General features: G+C 37.8%; 1 protein-coding gene across 1 annotated transcript in view; it reads right to left on the reverse strand.

Annotated features, from left to right (window-relative positions):
• LOC106990096 (complement factor H) overlaps positions 1-21,348 on the reverse strand; it is a 114,280-nt gene that overhangs the window by 2,710 nt on the left and 90,222 nt on the right. Inside the window, 4 exon segments of the mRNA XM_060396304.1 lie at positions 11,318-11,491; positions 12,514-12,690; positions 14,451-14,624; positions 15,323-15,532. Coding sequence (XP_060252287.1) covers positions 11,318-11,491; positions 12,514-12,690; positions 14,451-14,624; positions 15,323-15,532 — 735 coding nt within the window.

Here is a 21,348-nt window from a genome sequence, read left to right on the forward strand (position 1 = left end):
GTGTGACTGGTGATGGAAGTAAAGTCTGATGCTGTAAAGAGCACTATTGCATAGGGACCTGGAATGTTAGGTCCGTGAATCAAGGCAAATTGGAAGTGGTCAAACAGGAGATGGCAAGAGTGAACATCGGCATTTTAAAAATCAGCCAACTAAAATGGACTTAAATGGGTGAATTTGACTCAGATGACTAGTATATCTATGACTGTGAGCAAGAATCCCTAAGAAGAAATGGAGTAGCCATGATACCCAACAAAACAGTCTGAAATGCAGTGCCTGCATGCAATCTCAAGAATGACAGAATGATTACTGCTCATTTGTAAGCCAAACCATTGAGAAGCACGGTAATCCAGGTCTATACCCTGAACAGTAATATTGAAGAAGCTGAAGTGGAATGGTTTTCTGAAGACATACAAGGACTTCTAGAACTAGCAAGCAAAAAGCTGTCTTTTTCATTATATTGGACTGGAATGCAAAAGTGCGAGGTTGAGATATCTGGACTGGCAGGCAAGTTTGGAGTTAAGAGTACAAAATGAAGCAGGGCAAAGAGTAACAGAGTTTTGCCAAGAGAACACACTGGTCTAGCAAACACCTTCTTTCAACAGCACAAGTGAAAACTCTACACATGGACATCACCAAATGTCCATGGAAAACTCTACACATGGACAATACCAAAATCAAATTGATTATATTCTTTGCAGCCAAAATGGAGAAGCTCTATACAGTCAGAAAAAACAAGACTGGGAGCTGACTGTGGCTCAGATCATGAACTCCTTGTTGCCAAATTCTTACTTAAATTGAAGAAAGATGTGAAAACTACTAGACATTCAGGCACGACCTAAATCAAATCCCTTACATTTAGAGTGGAAGAGACAAATAGATTCAAGGGACTGATAAGACAGAATGCCTGAACAACTATGGACAGTGGTTCCTGACTTTATACAGGAGGAATGGATCAAAATCATCCCCAATAGAAAGAAACATAAAAAGGCAAAATGTTTGCCTCAAGAGGCCTCACAAATAGCTGAGAAAAGAAGAGATGCTAAAGGCAAAGGAGAAAAGGAAAGAAAAAACGATTTAAATGCAGTGTTCCAAAGAACAGCAAGGAGAGATAAGAAAGCCTTCCTCAGTGATCAGTGCAAAGAAATAGAGGAAAACAATAGAATGGGAAAGACTGGAGATCTTTTCAAGAAAATTAGAGATATCAAGGGCATTTCATGCAATGATGGGCACTATAAAGAACAAAAATGGTATGGACCTAACAGAAGCAGAAGATATTAAGAAGAGGTGGCCAGAATACACAGAAAAACTATACAAAAATATCTTCATGACCCAGATAACCACAAAGGTGTGATCACTCACCTAGAGCCAGACATCCTAAAATACAAAGTCAAGTAGGCCTTAGGAAGCATCACTGTGAACAAAGCTAGTGGAGGTGATGGTATTCCAGTTGAGCTATTTCAAATCCTAAAGATGATGCTCTTTAAGTGCTGCACTCAATATGCCAGCAAATTCAGCAGTAAACAAAGGTCTGCAAAATGTCAATTTTCATTCCAATCCCAAAGAAAGGCAATCCCAAAGAATGTCACAACTACCGTACAATTGCATTCATCTCACACACTAGCAAAGTAATGCTCAAACTTCTCCAAGCTAGGCTTCAACATTACGTGACCCATGAGATTCCTGATGTTCAAACTGGATTCAGAAAAGGCAGAGAAACCAGAGATCAAATTGCCAACATCCACTGGATCATCAGAAAAGCAAGAGAGTTCCACAAAAAATCCACTTCTGTTTTATTGACTACACCAAAACCTTAGACTGTGTGGATCACAGCAAACTGTGGAAATTAAATAGATGGTAACGCCTGACCTGCCTCTTGAGGAATCTGTATGCAGTTCAAGAAGCCACAGTTAGAGTCAGACATGGAAGAACAAACTGGTACCAAATCAGGAAAGGAGCACATAAGTCTGTACACTGTCACCTGCTTACTTAACTTATATGCAGAGTACATCATGCAAAATTCCAGGCCAGATGAAGCACAAGCTGGAATCAATATTGTCAGCAGAAATATCAACAACCTCAAATATGCAGATGGCACCACCCTTATGGCAGGAAGTGAAGAACTAAAGAGTCTCCTAATGAAAGTGAAAGAGGGGAGTGGAAAAGTTGGCTTAAAAATCAACATTCATGTTTGGGAACGCATGTAAGAATTAAAGATTTTAAAATTTAAAAAATAAATTAATAAAAAATGTATATATATATAAAAAATCAACATTCAGAGAACTAAGGTCATGGCATCCAGTTCCATCACTTCATAGCAAACAGATGGTGAAACAATGGAAACAGTGAGAGCTTTTATTTGGGGCTCCAAAATCACTGCAGATGGTGACTGCAGCCATGAAATTAAAAGACACTTGTTCCTTAGAAAAAGTTATGACCTACCTAGACAACATATCAAAAAGCAGAGACATTATTTTACCAACAAAATTCCACCTAGTGAAAACTGATTTTTCAGTCATCATGTATGGACGTGAGAGTTGGACTATAAAGAAAGCTGAGCACCGAAAAATTGTTGCTTTTGAACTGTGGTGTTGGAGAAGACTCTTAAGAGTCCCTTGAAATGCAAGGAGGTCAAACCAGTCAATCCTAAAGGAAATCAGTCCTGAATATTCATTGGAAGGACTGATGATGAAGCTGAAGCTCCAATACTTTGGCCAGCAGATGAAAAGAACTGACTGGAGAAAACCCTGATGCTGGGAAAGATTGGAGGCAGAAGGATAAGGGGATAACAGAGGATGAGATGGTAGGATGGCATCATTGACTTGATGGACATGAGGTTAGTCAAGCTCTGGGAGTTGGTGAAGGATGGGAAAGCCTGGTGTGCTGTAGTCCACGGAGTTGCAAAGAGTCAGACACAACTGAGCGACTGAACTGGACTGATTTAGTCTAGAAACACACGATGGCAGAAACCTCAGACCAATCCTTTCCATGCCTTGATCTACAGGGTCCAAGGAAGCAGCCCCTATTTCCACCCACATAATGAGAGAACTCTTGAGAGTCCCTTGGACTGCAAGGAGGTCCAACCAGTCCATCCTAATGGAGATCAGTCCTGGGTGTTCATTGGAAGGACTGATGTTGAAGCTGAAACTCCAATACTTTGGCCACCTCATGTGAAGAGTCAACTCATTGCAAAAGACCCTGATGCTGGGAGGGACTAGGGACAGAAGGAGAAGGGGACGACAGAGAATGAGATGGCTGGATGGCATCACCGACTCGATGGACATGAGTTTGAGTGAAATCCCCGAATTGGTGATGGACAGGGAGGCCTGGCATGCTGCAATACCTGGGATCGCAGAGTCAGACATGACTGAGCGACTGAACCGAACTGAGCTGAATGATTGAATAAGAAACCTCTGTCCTTTCTCCTGGTGTCAGAGGAGGCCAGGTGGGAACCTTGGACTTGCACCCTACATGGCAGTAATGGAGGCCTGATTAGTGAAGGAGACCAATAACATCCTTAGTCTTAAGATATAAAAGCTCAAATGTCTGAATACAGTTGAAGATCATTTATCAGACCAAAGACCAGGTAAACCTCAAAAGAAAAAAGCAATCAACAGAAGACAACACTGAGATGACACAGATATTGAAATCATTGGAAGATGGTTTTTAAAAATCTAGTCCAATTGGTAGAACTAGAAAATAGATTATTAGAAAACCACATGGTTTGACAATATATTGCAGATGGCAGAATGATCAGGAAGTTTGAATATTAACTAACCTTGAAAATAGACTGAAAAGAAAATGGACATAGCTTCAAGGACCTGTGGAAGATAGCAAAGAAGGTTGAACATGAAGTTGAAAATAAAGAATAAGAGATAAAAAAATAATGGCTGAGTTCCCTGTGCCATCATTCTCTGATGGTCTAAATGTAAAGGAAATCCAAAAGAATGGGGATATGTGGATATGTGGATATGTGTAGCTGATTCATTTTGATGTACAGTGAAACCAACACTATATTGTATAGGAAATACATTCCAAAAAAAATTTCTTTTTAAATAATGGCTGATAATATCTCAAATAGGGCATATGACTTAGCGACTAACCAAAGAAACAGCTACATGCTAAAACTGCTCAGTGAATTCCAAATGGGACAGAGCCAAAGAACTTAATGTCAAGATACATCATAATCAGTTCCTGTTGTGTTGTTCAGTCGCTCAATTGTTTCTGACTCTTTGCAACCCCATGGATTGTAGAAAGCCCGGCTTCCCAGTCCTTCATTAACTCCCAGAGTTCGTTCAAAGTCATGTCCATTCTGTTGATCATGCCATCCAACCATCTCATCCCCTAATGTCCCTTCTCCTCCTGCACTTAATCTTTTCCAATATCAGGTATTTTTCCAAAGAGTCAGCTCTTCTCATCAAGTGGCCAAAATACTGGAGCTTCAGCTTCAGCATCAGTCCTTCCAATGAATATTCAGGACTGATTTCTTTTAGGATTGACTGGCTTGATCTCCTTGCATTCCAGGGGACTCTCAAGAGTCTTCTCCAGCACCACAGTTCAAAAAATCAGTTCTTTGGTACTCAGCCTTCTTTGTGGTCAAACATTCACATCCATATATTACTGCTTGAAAAACCATAACTTTGACAATATGAACCTTTGTTGGTAAAGTGATGTCTCTGCTTCTTACCATGCTGTCAAGGTTTTCATAGCTTTTCTTCCAAGGAGTCTTTTAATTTCATGGCTGCAGTCAGCATCCACAGTGATTGTGAAGCTGAAAAGAATGAAGTCTGTCACTGTTTCCATTTTCCCCATTTTGACAGACAGTGATGGAACCCGATACCATGATCTTCGTTTTTTGAATATGGCTTTAAGCCAGCTTTTTCAATCTCCTCTTTCACCATTATCAGGAGGCTCTTTAGTTCCTCTTTGCTTTCTGCCATTAGTATGATGTCATCTGTGTATCTGAGGTTATTGGTATTTTTCCTGGCAATCTTGATTCCAGCTTGTGCTTTTTCCAGCCTGGTGTTTTGTGTGATGTTTAAAGTAGCAGGGTGATAATATACAGCCTTGACACACTCCTTTCCCAATTTTGAACCAGTTTGTTGTTCCATTCCGGTTCTAACTGTTGCTTCTTTACCTGCATACAGGTTTCTCAGGAGGCAGGCACAGTGGTCAAGTATTCCCATCTCTGTAAGAATTTTCCACAGTTTGTTGTGATCCACACAGTCAAAGATTTTAGTGTAGTCAATGAAGCAGAGTGTTTCTTCAATCCCTTTCCTTTTCCTATGATCCAATGGATGTTGTCAATTTAATTTCTAGTTCTACTGTCTTTCTAAATTTAGCTTGTACATCTAGAAGTTCTCAGTTCACATGTTGTTGAAATTTAGCTTGAAGGACTTTGAGTATTAACTTGCTAGCATGTGAAATGAGCCCAGTTATGTTGTGGTAGTATGAACTTTCTTTGGCATTGTCCTTCTAGAGACTGGAATAAAATCTGACTTTTTCAGCCCAATAGCCACTGCTGAGTTTTCCAAATTTGATGGAATATTAAGTGCAGTACTTTCACAGCATCATCTGTTAGCATTGGAAATAGTTCAGCTGGAATCCCATCACCTCCACTAGCTTTGTTTGTAGTGATGCCCACTTGACTTCACACATCAGGATTTCTGTCTCCAGGTGACTTGTAGGGCATACTCCTTCTGCCCTTTACTGTGCCCATCATTACATGAAATGTTCCCTTTCTCTCTCTAATTTTCTTGAAGACATCTCTAGTCTGCCCTCATTGTATTGCTTTCCCTAGTTTTTTGCATTGCTCACTTAACAAGGCTTTCATATCTGTCCTTGCTATTCTTTTGGATTCTGCATTCAGATGGGTATATTTTCCTTTTCTCCTTTGCGCTTTGCTTCTCTTCTATTTTCATCTCGTATAAGGCCTTCTTAGAAAGCCATTTAGCATTGTTGCATTTCTGCTTCTTGGGGATGGTTTTGCTCACTACCTCCTGTACAAAGTTACAAACCTCTATCCCTAGTTCTTCAGGCACTCTCTCAGATCTAATCCCTTAAATATTTTTATCCTTTCTGCTATATAATCATAAAAGACCCAAATGGCCTAGTGGTTTTCCCTGCTTTCTTCAATTCAAATCTGAATTTCACAATAAGGACCTCATGATCTGAGCCACAGTCAGCTTCCAGTCTTGGTTTTGCCAACTGTATAGAGCTTCTCTATCTTTGACTGCAAAGAATATAATCATTCGGATTTCAGTACTGACCATCTTGTGATGTTCATGTGTAGAATTGTCTCTTGTATTTTGAAGAGGGTGTTTGCTATGACCCATGTCTTCTCTTGTCAAAACTATTTTAGCCTTTCCCTGCTTCATTTTGCACTCCAAGGTCAAACTTGCCTGTTACTCCAGGTATCTTTTTATTCATACCTTTGCATTCCAGTTCCCTGTATGAAAAGCAGATTTTTTGGTTTTGATGTTTTGATCTAAAATGTAATATAAGTCTTCATAGAACCAGTCAACTTCATATACTTTGACATTAGTGGGTGGAGCATAGACTTGGATTACTGTGATTTTAAGTGACTTGCCTTGGAAATCAATGGGGATAATTCTGTCGTTTTTGAGAATGCACCCAAGTACTGTATTTCAGTTTGTTTCGTTGGCTGTGAAGGCTACTCCATTTCTCCTAAGGAATTCTTGCCCATAGTAGTAGATATAATGGTCATCTGAATTGTTTGCCCATTCCTGTCCATTTCAATTCACTGATTCATTAAGTCTTGATGTCATAATGAGTATTTTTTTTTAATGTGAGGAGCTTTGTCGTATAGTCTGAAGTCAGGCAGTGCCATTCCTCCAGTTCCATTTTTCTTTCTCAAGATTGCTTTGTCTATTTTTGGTCTTTTGTGTCTCCATTCAAATTTTAAGGTGTTTTTTTTTTTCCTAGTTCTGTGAAAAATTGCCATTGGCAATTACATACGGATTGCACTAAATCTGTAGATTGCTTTTGGTAGTACAGTCATTTTGACAATATTGGTTTTTCTAATTGAAGATAATGGTATATCCTTCTATCTGTTTTTGTCTTTAATTTCTTTCATTAGCATACTACAGTTTTCAGATTACAGATCTTCTGTCTCCTTAGGTTTATTCTCCAAAGAAGACATTCAGATGGGCAAGACACCCATGAAAAGATGTTCATATCACTAATTATTAGAGAGATTCAAATCAAAACTACAGCATGATATCCCTCAACATGAGTCCAAAGAGCTATGCTGGCTGGCGAGTATGTGAAGAGAAGGTAACCCTCCTACACTGTTAGTTGAGACAGCCACTATGGAGACAAGTATTTATGCTCCTTTGAAAACTAAAAATAGAGCTACCATATGACCTTGCAATCTTGCCCCGGGCATGGATCTGGTCAAAAACTTGGTCTAAGAGGAAACACACACCCTAATGTTCATTGAAGCACTATTTACAATAGTCATGATATGGAATCAACCTAAATGTCCATCAACAGAGAAACGGGTAAAGAAGATGTGGTACATATACAATGGAATATTACTCATCCACTAAAAGAATGGAATAATGTCATTTGCAAAAATATGGATGGGCCTAGAGAGTGTTATACTGAGTGAAGTTAGAGAAGGAGAAAAATTGTAAGACATCCCCTATATATGGAATCTTAAAAGAAATTTTGCAAACAAACTCATTTGTGGAACAGAAACAGACTCACAGACTTAGAGAAGGAATTTATGGTTGCCAGGGGGAATGATGGGAGAAGAGACAGTTAGGGAATTTGGGTGGACATGAACACACTGCTATTTTTTAAGTGGATGACAAATAAGGGCCTATTGTATAGCACAGGGAACTCTGGAGTGTAATGTGGCAGATTTGACAGGAAGGGAGTTTGAGTGAGAATGCTCACATGCATATGTGTGGCTGAGTCCCTTCTCTGTTTACCTGAAGTGAGCACAACAGTGTTAATCGGATATATGCCAAAACTAAGTAAAAAGTTACACAAGATATGTCATGTTCAAATTCCTGAAACTTACAGAAAAAAATCTCATCAGCAGCTTCATAGATATGCAATACTTATTTGGGATAAATATTATGCAATACATATTTGGAAAAAAAGATTCAAGCATCAGTGGAAATTTCATTAATGAGCATAGAGCCAGAAGGATGTGAGAAAATTTTTCCAAAGCTGGATGAAAATAATTGTCAAGTCCAAATTCTATATCATATAAACTATCCTTTTGAATTAATGGCAGAAAGAAAGAATTTCCTGAACAAAGCAAAACTGAGAGAATTTGTCTCCAGCAGAACTATACTTAAGAACTTTTCAAAAGAAAGCAAAGTAGAAAAAGAAGTTGTGTTTTTTTTAAAAAAAGGTAAATATAATAAGAATATGATTTCCCTGGGATTTCTTTGGAAGGAATGATGCTAAAGCTGAAACTCCAGTACTTTGGCCACCTCATGCGAAGAGTTGACTCATTGGAAAAGACTCTGATGCTGGGAGGGATTGGGGGCAGGAGGAGAAGGGGATGACAGAGGATGAGATGGCTGGATGGCATCACTGACTTGATGGACGTGAATCTGAGTGAACTCTGGGAGTTGGTGATGGACAGGGAGGCCTGGCGTGCTGCGATTCATGGGATCGCAAAGAGTCGGACATGACTGAGTGACTGAACTGACTGACTGATGATTTTCCTGCTGATTTTATTATAGTTGTACAAAACTGTCATCTGATATGGTGCTCAATGTATATAGAGAGGATACTACAGACATTTATGTTAAAAATGTTGAGAGAACCAATAAGTCTAAATGGAAGCAAGCATTCCACCTTTCATCTGAGGTGGTAAAATGTCAGCAACAGTAGGGAGTGATAAACTACCTGCTGCTGCTGCTAAGTCACTTCAGTCATATCCGACTTTGTGCGACCCCAAAGTTGGCAGCCCATAAAGCTCTCCTGTCCCTGGGATTTTCCAGGCAATAGTGGACTGGGGTGCCATTGCCTTCTCTGGATAAACTACCTATGTGTATCTTAATACCTAGAGAGACTAAGAAAACCATGTAAAGACATATACTCAAAAACAATGCAGATCCAAGTCAAATTATTTTATAATGTTCAAAAATCCACAAGACAGTCAAGAAAAGAAAAACGTTGAGAATTGAAGGAAACACACACAAAACAAATAAGAAAATGGCAGACTGTCCTTAATAGTTAATAAGTTTCGCAAAATATAAATGGTCCTAAATACATCAATTAAAAACCTAAAAATGGCAGGGTAGACACCTAAACAAGACTCAGATGTATGTTGTCTAAAACAAAAGTCGCTTCAAACATGAAAATATGTTCAAGCGGAGATTGCAAAAATTACACACCAGGCAAAAGTTAACTTGAAAAGTTAGAAGTGGCTAATGTACATGGAATAATAGACTGGTTTCAAATAGGACAAGGCTGTATATTGTCACCCTGCTTATTTAACTTCTATGCAGAGTACATCATGAGAAACGCTGGGCTGGAAGAAGCACAAGCTGGAATTAAGATTGCCAGCAGAAATATCAATAACTTCAGATATGCAGATGACACCACCCTTATGGCAGAAAGTGGAGAGGAACTAAAAGCCTCTTGATGAAAGTGAAATTGGAGAGTGAAAAAGTTGGCTTAAAGCTCAACATTCAGAAACCTAAGGTCATGGCATCCGGTCACATCACTTCATGGCAAATAGATGGGGAAACAGTGGAGCAGTCTCAGACTTTATTTTTGGGGGCTCCAAAATCACTGCAGATGGTGACTGCAGCCATGAAATTAAAAGACGCTTACTCCTTGGAAGAAAAGTTATGGCCAATCTAGATAGTATATTGAAAAGCAGAGATATTACTTTGCCAACAAAGGTCCATCTAGTCAAGGCTATGGTTTTCTCAGTGGTCATGTATGGATGTGAAAGCTGGACTGTGAAGAAATCTGAGTGCCAAAGAATTGATGCTTTTGAAATGTGATGTTTTAGAAGACACTTGAGAGTCCCTTGGACTGCAAGGAGATCCAACCAGTCCATCCTAAAGGAGATTAGTCCTGGGTGCTCACTGGAAGGACTGATTATTCTGAAGCTGAAACTCCAATACTTTGACCACCTCATGCAAAGAACTGACTCATTGGAAAAGACCCTGATGCTGGGTGGGATTGGGGGCAGGAGGAGAAGGGGACAACAGAGGATGAGATGGCTGGATGGCATCACCGACTTGATGGACATGAGCTTGAGTGAACTCCAAGTGTTGGTGATGGACAGGGAGGCCTGGCGTGCTACAATTCATGGGGTTGCAAAGAGTTGGACACGACTGAGCGACTGAACTGAAATGAACTGAACTGAATGTACTTCTTGGTTTAGATTCCCATCCTGTCTGATCTCTAAACACTGAAGTGTCCCAGTACCAAGTTCAGACTCTATTTTTATGTGTACACTCATTTCCTGAATGAGTTCAGCTAGTTATCGCTCAGTCGCCAAGTCGTGTCTAACACTTTGTGGCCCCACGGACTGCTCATGCGAGGTTTCCAGGTCTCTGACCTCTCCCGGAGTTGCCTAAGTTCATGTCCATTGAATCAGTGATGTCACCCAAACATCTCATCTTCTGTCACCCCCTTCTCTGTTTGCCTTCAACCTTTCCCAGTTTCAGGGTGTTTTTCAAGGAATCAGCTATTCACATTGAAGATAACCTTACTAGCATGGGAGATGACTGCAGTTGTCTGGTGATCTGAACATTGTTTAGCACTGCCCTTTTTGGGAATTGGTGACGATTGACCTTTTCCACTCCTGTGACTACTGCTGGGTTTCCCAAATTTGCTGACGTAATGAGTGTAGCACTGTAGCATCATCCTGTAGGATTTTAAATAGCTCTGCTGGAACTCAGCTAGTAACCTACCTTTAAATATCATCCATAGGTACAGCTCCCCACATCTATGTCAGATTTTGTGATCAGGCCCCAGCTGCTTATTCCATGTCTCAAAGTGGAATTTCTTGTGCTGTTAAATGTAACTATGGTTATCTTTTACACACTTATCTTCAGAAAACAACTGATTATCTTAATGTTTTAAGACAGGAAATGTCCCATGATTCCAACTGCTCAAATTTGGTCAACACTGTGATACAATAAACATGTTAGATTACATAATCGGACCACAAAAAAACTGGATTTTGAGCACTATTTTTTTTTTTTTGCAACTAAAAATTATTCCAGAAGGCTACTTCATCCTAATTTTGATTCAATATAGTTTGTTATTATATTCTCTAAATTGGGCGGACACGGTGAGTAAGATACTCTACCTTTGCACTGAGGTGGTTTTGTCCAAGTTCCATTTAAACATACGACATCTATTTCCCCAAAAAGGTCATAATTCCCAATGCATTCGTAACGTGCTCTCTCACCACTTTGATATCTAGACTTCTGATTTTGTATAATAGCATTTTCCACTTGAGGTGGATTCACACAGGAAACATCTGAATAGAAAGGGAAAAAAGTATATCTAATCTAATGATTATCATGAACAGCAAGGACGAATTAGAATGTTAAATACATTCCATGGTTGTTTTGATTGAACAGTTAATCTGTCATGAAAGACTGCTAATTGTCATCAGTTTATATGTAAGGTTAAGGGAAAGGAAACAAAGCAATATTTTTCAGCATGAATTAAACTTCTGTATCTTAAATCTCTTCCCTATACTTCACTATAAAAGTGATACACAATTTTTAGGGCACTGAAAAAAAAGAGTTTTCCTGGAAATCTCTTTTTGAGGTTAGTAAAATAAAAATTATAAAGTATATAAATTCAAAATGTATTTATAAACCATAAGCAAAACATAATAAAAGTATCATTTGACATCAAGATTTGGTTTACATTCCTCCTGTTTTTGAGATATAACTTTAGGGCCTTTCAGAATATAAACACAGGAGGTTCTTCTTTGGAGACTTGATCAAGAATTAACACACTCTGAAGAATACTATAGTTGCAAAGAGAAGATGATTAATTAAAGATTTGAACAGAATATCTGGAAAAATATTAGAAAAATAAAGTGTAAATTTACAAAACTATACTTTAATTATATTTTGGGGCAAATGCTAAGGACACCACCATCAATGATGTGCATTCCTAACTGTGATTCAGGGGATGAAGAAGCTGTAACTGCAAGAGGCTGTAGCCATGGGTCCTAAACTGAAATATACACAGAATTCCTTGGGAGTCATCAAAACATTGTCCGAGTTGCAGCCCCAGAGGTTTAGATTCAACAAGTCTGAGTGAGCCTGTGAATCTGCTTGCATATCTAACAGTTTACAGAATGTGCTGAGAATGCTCTGCCAGGACTGTGCTTTGAGAACTATTGGGCTACAACACCAAACACTGGGAAAACTGGTTTTGACCTGGCCTAAAAGTAATCTATGTCCATTTAATGATAGTGGAGGCAATTTTCTGCATTATATTACTTCAGATACTTATATACATTTTAAAATTTTACCAAAGTACCTCTGCATGCTGGCCTTCCTATCCATTTGCTCTTCATACACTGTATAGTATTAGATCCATCCAACTGATAATATGATAGACACTTAAAAGCCACTTGTTCTCCTGACTTATAGGAATCCTTCTCCTGATCTATGAGTACAGCATCATCAAAGGTGGGCAAGTTAACACAATTTGTGCCTGAAAGAAAAAAGAATACGCATTTGTTTAATACATCTTTAAAGATTCATAGTGATATTGATTATATTAGAGAAAATAAAGTCACATATCAAACCAACGAATATTCTACAGCATTTCTCTTATACCTTGAGACAAATGTCAGAAATCTTGATTTAGTCACGCTTGACCATCTCTATATTATCAAAAATACATTATGGGAATGGTGACATTCTAAGAGGTAGAGCTGGATACTTCTTATATTTAAATTCTCTTCTCCCATGACAGCCCACCTAAATTATGAATGTTTCTATTTTTTGCTTTTATCAAAATGTTACCTTGAGTTATGTTAAATGTCTTAGAAAACTGCATATTACAAAGAGATGATTGACAAATTAACAACAAATTGAGTAGTGATAAGAGCAGAGTTCAGCCATAGTACAGGAACAGAGACCAGAAATCTGAGATGTATATCAGAGGATGTTCAAACTGCACCCAAGATGATGAGAAAGAGATCGTTCAGAGTTATCAAATTGCCAGCCTCCATTGGATGACAAAAAAAGCAAGGGAATTCCAGAAAAACATCTACTTCTGCTTCATTGACTACACTAAAGCACTTGATTGTGTAGATCACAACAAACTGTGGAAACTTCTTGAAGAGATGGGAATACCAGACCATCTTACCTTCCTCCTGAGAAAACTATGCAGGTGAAGAAGTATCAGTTAGATCCGTACATGGCCAATTGACTGGCTCAAAATTGGAAAAAGAGTACTTCAAGGGTGTATATTGTCATCCCGCTTATTTAACTTAAATGCAGAGCACATCATGCAAAATGTCTGGCTGGATGAAGCTCCAGCTGGCATCAAGATTGCCAGGAGAAATACCAATAACCTCAGCTATGCCTCAGATGACACCGCCTTAATGGCAGAAAGTAAAGACGAACTAAAGGGCCTCTTGGTGAAGGTGGAAGAAGAGACTGAAAAAGCTGGCTTAAAACTCAACATTCAAAAAATGGAGATCATGGCATCTGGTCCAATCACTTCATGGCAAATAGAGGGGGGGGAAATGGAAACAGTGACAGACCTCGTTTTCTCGGGCTCTAAAAGCACTGTGGATGGTCACTGAAGCCATGAAATTAAAAGATGCTTGCTCCTTGGAAGAAAAGCTATGACAAACCTCAACAGTCATGTATGATTTGAGAGTTGGACAGTTCAGAAGAGTCAGGCCGAGTTCCAAAGAATTGATACTTTCGAACTATGGTGCTGGAGAAGACTCTTGAGAGTACCTTGGACTGCAAGATCAAAGCAGTCAGTCCTAAAAGAAATCGACCCTGAATATTCATTCGAAGGACTGATGTTGAAGCTGAAGCTCCAATACTTTGTTCACCTGATACGAAGAGCCAACATATTGGAAAAGACCCTGATGCTGGGAAAGATTGAGGGCAGGAGGAGAAGGGGACAGCAAACGATGAGATGGTTGAATGGCATCACCAATTCAATGGACATTAGTTTAAGCAAACACCAGGAGACGGTGAAGGACAGGGATGCCTAGCTTGCTACAGTCCATAGGGTCACAAAGAGTCAGAAACGACTGAATGACTGAACTACAACAACAAATCAAACTTTTATTATTTCTAGGGTTATTAATTCTCTACCAGAATTCAGAACTTTTCATAGATACTTTGTTAAATTCTACAATTACTGCTTAATTTCATATTTTGGCCATTTATGCTTTGAATTAAAAGATATTTGTCAGCTTTAGAATAAAAGGAAAAATACTATACTTATGCAATCTTGTGGACGAGACCATTGCCCCCCTAAACATCTTATAGATGCAGGTCCATCAGTTCCAAACCCTTCATCACAGTCATAAGTAACTTCTTCTCCATATTGGTAACTGTCGTTCTTGTGAGATACAACACCATTCTCAATATAAGGTGGAACTCCACAGGGAAGTCCTGGGAAGACATGAAAGAATGAATTCATGTTTTGCTATCTTTGAAATTTAATTTGATGTACTGGTCAACATAGTTGGTAGTGTTACTTGAAAATAATAAATCCTTATACAGGAACTTCCATGACATGGGAGGCAAATGCACAAATTTTTCCTAAAATTACCATTCTGGTGTGTGTCCACTTGAGCAAGAACTTGAAACTGAAATTTCCAATATATGAAAGAAACCATCAGTGCTTCTCTAACCAGTCATGAATAATGAAAGAAAAACACATTGAGACTCCACACATCATCTTAGGAAACGTACTATATATTGTAAGAAATTAAAAGGGACATTTTAGGGAAGACATAGGACATTTTTTGAAACTTAAATAGATAGGAATATAAATAGGTTTACTAATATAAATAGTTAGGTTTGGTTTTATTGCATATCCAGGGCTAATACAAAATAATTGCCAGATTGAAAAGCGATTCTCTATAGAACAAACAATATTAATAACAAAAATGATTAATTTTATATGTCAAATTTGATTTAATATATAAATATATACATTTTATTTTAATACATAAATGACCTATAAATAGATAAGTTACTTGATGTATTTAGAAATCTAATGGATCGAGTCTCATGACTTTGATGACAATTGATTAGTTTTAATGAATGGTACTGAAAATAGATTTTGGTTTGCCTAGTGTCCTCACCTACACACTGAGGTGGAGAGCTCCACTTTCCCATGTGGCATATTATCACATTATTTTCAGGTATCTCGAAGCCTTCTTTACAAGTATAACTTAACTTCGTGCCATGTGCATACAGCCTTTGTTCACGTATTTCTCTCCTTTCTTCTGAAGAGCTAGATGAGTTAACGGTCCCATGGTCTATTTGAGGTGGTTGAGAACATCCAATTTTTTCTATATGAAGTACAGAGGTCAAAGAGTAAAGTACAAATATAATCTTTAAATTTAACATGTTAATACAATCAAATATTACTTTGGATTTTAAAATAAGAATAAAAAGAAAAGAATACTCAGAACAATTTACAGAATTTTAAAACTGACAGATATTTGAAACTTGCAAGCTATTTGTCTCCATAAACACTATGCTACTACCACTTGTTCAATATGCCCCTTCATCCTTTTTTAAATGAATTTCTTATTGAAATGTTGGATGTATAACAGTATGTTAGCTTCAAATGGGCTACAGAATGATTTTACTTTTACATACATTATAAAATGACTAACAATATGTCTAGTAACAATATTTTCTAACAAATTTACTACAATATTATTGACCATATTCTGTATGCTGTATATTATATCCCCCTGGCTTCCTTATTACATAACTGGAGTTTGTACTTTAAAATCCCCTGTATCTATTTTGCCAACCTCCTTTCTTGCAACTCACTAATTTTCTGTATCTGTATGAGCCTGTTTTCCTTTGATTTTTAGATTCCACAAATAAGTGAAATCATGTGGCATTTGTCTTTTTCTATCTGACCTACATCTCTTAGAATAAATACATCCTAGACATATCCACCTTGTTGCAAATGGAAATCTTTCATATTTTATGGCTTGGTCATAGTTCATATAGTGTGTATATATAAAATGCCTTCTTTATCTACGTATATATCAGTGGACTCTTTAGGCGGCTTCCAAACCTTGGTTATTGTGTGTAATGCTGCAGTGAACACTGGAGTGCATATATCTTTTTAGATTAGTGTTTTCGGTTCCTATGAATAAATACCCAGTAGTGGATTAGCTGGATCATATGGCAGTTCTAGTTTTAATTTTTAAAGGAAATTCCACATTCTTTTTCACAGCAACTCTGCCAGTTTACAATCCCACCAACCGTGGCACATAGATTCCCTTTTCTCCACATCTTTGACAACACTTGATGATGTCCTTTTCCTGACAGCCGTTATGACAGGTGTGAAGGGACATCACACTATGGCTGCAATATGTTTTTCCTGGATACAGTAGTCTTGCCTGCAAGTTTTTTTTTTTCCTTTCATTACTTTGTATATGTTGTGCCAGTCCACTGTGACCTAAAAAATATTCTTCAGAAGCTGTTGATACTTGTTAGGGTCTCCTTGTAGGTAACTACTGCCTTTTCTCTGGAAGGTGACGGTGACAGAGGATGATATGGTTGGGTGGCACCACCGTTTCAATGGACATGAACTTGGGCAAACTCTGGGAGATGGTGAGAGACAGGATAGCCTGGCATGTTGCAGTCCATGGGGTAGCAGTGAGTTGGACATGACTTGGCAACTGAACAACAAATTTCTTTTAATTAATTTTTAATTTAATTTTTTAATTTTAATTGGAGGCTAATTACTTTACAATATTGTGGTGGTTTCTGCCATACATTGACATGAATCAGCCATGGGTGTACCCCCATCCCGAACCCCCCTCCCACCTCCCTCCCTATCCCACCCCTCTGCATTGTCCCAGTGCACCAGCTTTGAGTGCCCTGTTTCATGCGTTGAACTTGGACTGGTGATCTATTTCACATATGGTAATATACATGTTTCAATGCTATTCTCTCAAATCATCCCCCCTCACCTTCTCCCACAGAGACTAAAAATCTGTTCTTTATATCTGTGTCTCTTTTGCTGTCTCGTGTATGGGATCTTTCTAAATTCCTTATATATGCATTAATATACTGTATCGGTGTTTTTCTTTCTGACTTATATCACTCTGTATAATAGGCTCCAGTTTCATACACCTCATTAGAACTGATTCCAATGCAGTCTTTTTAATAGCTGAGTATTATTCTGTTGTGCATATTTACCACTACTTTCTTATCCATTCGTCTGCTGATGGACATCTAGGTTGGCTCCATGTCTTAGCTATTGTAAACTGTGCTTTGATGAACATTGGGGTACATGCGTCTCTTTCAATTCTGTTTTCTTCAACGGGTATGCCCAGCAGTGGGATTACTTGGTCATACGGCAGATCTGTTTTCTTTTTTTTTTTTTTTAAGGAATCTCCACACTGTTACCCATAGTGGTTGTAGTAGTTTGCATTCCCACCAACAGTGTAAGAGGGTTCCCTTTTCTCCACACTTTCTCCTGCATTAGACTTTTAGATAGCAGCCATTATGACTGGCATGAGATGGTACCTCATTGTGGTTTTGATTTGTAGTTCTCTGACAATGAGTGATGCTGAGCACTTTTTCATGTGTTTGTTAGCCATCTGTATGTCTTCTTTGGAAAAGTGTCTGCTTAGTGCTTTGGCTCATTTTTGGATTGGGTTGTTTTCCTGGTATTGAGCTGCATGAGTTGTTTCTATCATTTTGAGGTTAGTTCTTTGTCAGTTGCTTTGTTTGCTATTATTTTCTCCCCCTCTGAAGGCAGACACCTTGCTTAGAATTTTCTTCGTTGTGCAACAGCTTTTACGTTTAATTAGGTCTCATTTGTTTATTTTTGCTTTTATTTCCATTACTCTGTGAGGTAGGTCATAGAGGATCTTGCTGTGATTTATGTCAAAGAGTGTTTTGCCTATGTTTTCCTGGAGGAGTTTTATAGGTTCTGATCTTATATTTAGATCTTAAATCCATTTTGAGTTTACTTTTGTGTATGGTGTTGGAAAGTGTTCTAGTTTCCTTCTTTTATAGATGGTTGACTACTTTTCTCAGCACCATTTGTTAAAGAGATTGTGTTTACTCCACTGTATATTTTTGCCTCCTTTGTCAAAGATAAGGTGTCCGCAGGTGCATGGGTTTATCACTGGGCTTTCTATTTTGTTCCACTGATCTATATTTCTGGCTTTGTACCAGTACAATACTATCTTGATGACTGTACAGCTTTGTAGTATAGTCTGAAGTCAGGCAGGTTGATTCCTCCAGTTCCATTCTTATTTCTCAAGATTGCTTTGGCTATTCGAGGGTGTTTTTTTTTTTTTAATTTCCATACAGATTGTGAAATTATTTTAGTTTTGTGGAAAAAATGTTGTTGGAGCTTGATAGGGATTGCACTGAATCTATAGATTGCTTTGAGCAGTATACTCATTTTCAGTATATTGATTCTTCTGATCCATGAACATGGTATATTTCTCCATCTATTTGTGTCATCTTTGATTTCCTTCATCACTGTTTTATAGCTTTCCATGTATAGGTCTTTTGTTTCTTTATGTAGATTTATTCCTAAGTATTTTATTCATTTCATCACAGTGGTGAATGCGATTGTTTCCTTAATTTCTCTGTTTTCTCATTGTTAGTGTATAGGAATGCAAGAGATTTCTGTGTATTAATTTTATATCCTGCAAATTTACTATATTCATTGATTAGCTCTAGTAATTTTCTCATGGTGTCTTTAGCATTTTCTATGTAGAGGATCGTGTCATCTGCAAAAGATGAGAGTTTTGCTTCTTCTTTTCCAATCTAGATTCCTTTATTTCCTTTTCTTCTCTGAGTGTTGTGGATAAAACTTCCAAAACTATGTTGAATAGTAGTGGTGAGAGTGAGCACTCTTGTCCTGTTCCTCACTTTAGGGGAAATGATTTCAATTTTTTGCCATTGAGGATAATGTTTGGTGTGGGTTTATCATATATGGCTTTTATTATGTTGAGGTATGTTCCTTCTATGCCTTCTTTCTGGACGGTTTTTATCATAAATGGATGTTGAGTTTTGTTAAAGGCTTTCTCTGCATCTATTGAGAAAATCATATGGGTTTTTTTCCTTCAATTTATTAATGTGGTGTATGACATTGATTGATTTGTGAATATTGAGGAATCCTTGCATCCTTGAGATAAAGCCCATTTGATCATGATGTATGATCTTTTTAATATGTTGTTAGATTCTGTTTGCTAGAATTTTTTTAAGGATTTTTGCACGTATGTTCATCAGTGGTATTGGCCTTTAGTGTTCTTTTTCTATGGCATCTTTGTCTGGTTTTGGAATTAGGGTGATGTTGGCCTCACAGAATGAGTTTGGGAGTTTACCTTCCTCTGTATTTTTCTGGAAGCGTCTGAGTAGGATAGGTGTTGAAAAGAAAAGTGAAAGTGAAGTTGTTAAGTCGTGTCCGACTCTTTGCGACCCCATGGACTGTAGCCTACAAGGCTTCTCCATCTGTGGGATGTTCTAGGCAGGAGTATTGGAGTGGGTTGCCATTTCCTTCTCCAAGGGATCTTACCTACCCAGGGATTGAACACAGGTCTACCACATTGCAGGCAGATGCTTTATCCTCTGAGCCACCAGGGAAGGATAGGTGTCAGCTCATCTCTAAATTTTTGATAAATTCACCTATGAAGCCATCTGGTCCTGGGCTTTCGTTTCTTGGAAAATTTTTGATTCCAGTTTCTATTTCCATGCTTGTGATGGGTCTGTTAAGATTTTCTCCTTCTTCCTGGTTCAGTTTTGGAAGGTTATACTTTTCTCGGAATTCGTCCATTTCTTCCAAGTTGTCTATTTTATCGGCTTATAGTTGCTGATAGTAGTCACTTATGTTCCTTTGTATTTCTGTGTTGCCTGCTCTGATTTCTCCATTTTCATTTCTAATTTTATTGATTTCTTTTCCCTTTTTTTCTTGATGAGTCTGGCTAATGGTTTGTCTATTTTATTTATCTTCTCAAAGAACTAGCTTTTAGTTTTTGGGTGTGTTTTTTTGTTTGTTTGTTTGTTTTGCTATAGTCTCCTTTGTTTCTTCTTCATTTATTTGTGCCCTAATTTTTATGATTTTCTTCCTTATACTATACCTGGGGTTCTTATTTTTCTAGTTGCTTTAGGTGTAAAGTTAGGTTATTTATTTTTGTCTTGTTTCTTGAGGTAAGCTTGTAAAGCTATGAACCTTCCCCTTAGCACTCTTTTTACTGATTCCCATACGTCTTCAGTTGTTGTGTTTCCATTTTCATTTGTTTCTATGCATATTTTGATTTCCTTTTTGATTTCTTCCATTATTTTGTTAGTGATTAAGAATCATGTAACTTAACATCCATATGTTTGTATTTTTAATAGTTTCTTTTTCCTGTAGTTGACATCTAATCTTACCACATTGTGATCAGAAAAGATCTCTGAAAGGATTTCAATTTTTTTGAATTTACCAAGGCTAGATTTATGGCCCAGGATGTGATGTATCCTGGAGAATGGCCCTTGTGCACTTGAGAAAAAGGTGAAATGCACTGCTTGGGGGTGAAATGTCCTATAGATATCAATTAGGTCTATCTGGTCCATTGTATCATTTAAAGTTTGCGTTTCCTTGCTAATTTTCTGTTTGGATGACATGTCCATACGTGTGAGTGGGGTATAAAATCTCCCACTATTAATGTGTTATTATTCATTTCTCCTTTCATACTTGTTAGCATTTGCCTTCTGTATTGAGCTGCTCCTATGTTGGGTGCATATATATATATATATATATATATATATATATATATGTTATATCTTCTTTTTGGATTGATCCTTTGATCATTAGGTAGTGTCTTTGTCTCTTTTCACAGCCTTTATTTCAGTCTATTTTATCTGATATGAGTATTGCTACTCCTGCTTTCTTTTGGTCTCCATTTGCATGAAATATCTTTTCCCACCCTTTCACTTTCACTCTGTATGTGTCCCTTGTTTTCAGGTGGGTCTCTTTTAGACAGCATATATAGGGGTCTTGTTTTTGTATCCATTCACCCAGTCTTTGTCTTTTGGTTGGGGCATTCAACCCATTTGCATTTAAGGTAATTACTGATAAGTATGATCACATTGCCATTTGCTTTGGAACAATAACATTATTAATTTTTTTCCA

Source organism: Ovis aries, chromosome 12, assembly GCF_016772045.2.
Source record: "Ovis aries strain OAR_USU_Benz2616 breed Rambouillet chromosome 12, ARS-UI_Ramb_v3.0, whole genome shotgun sequence".
Classification (NCBI taxonomy): domain Eukaryota; kingdom Metazoa; phylum Chordata; class Mammalia; order Artiodactyla; family Bovidae; genus Ovis; species Ovis aries.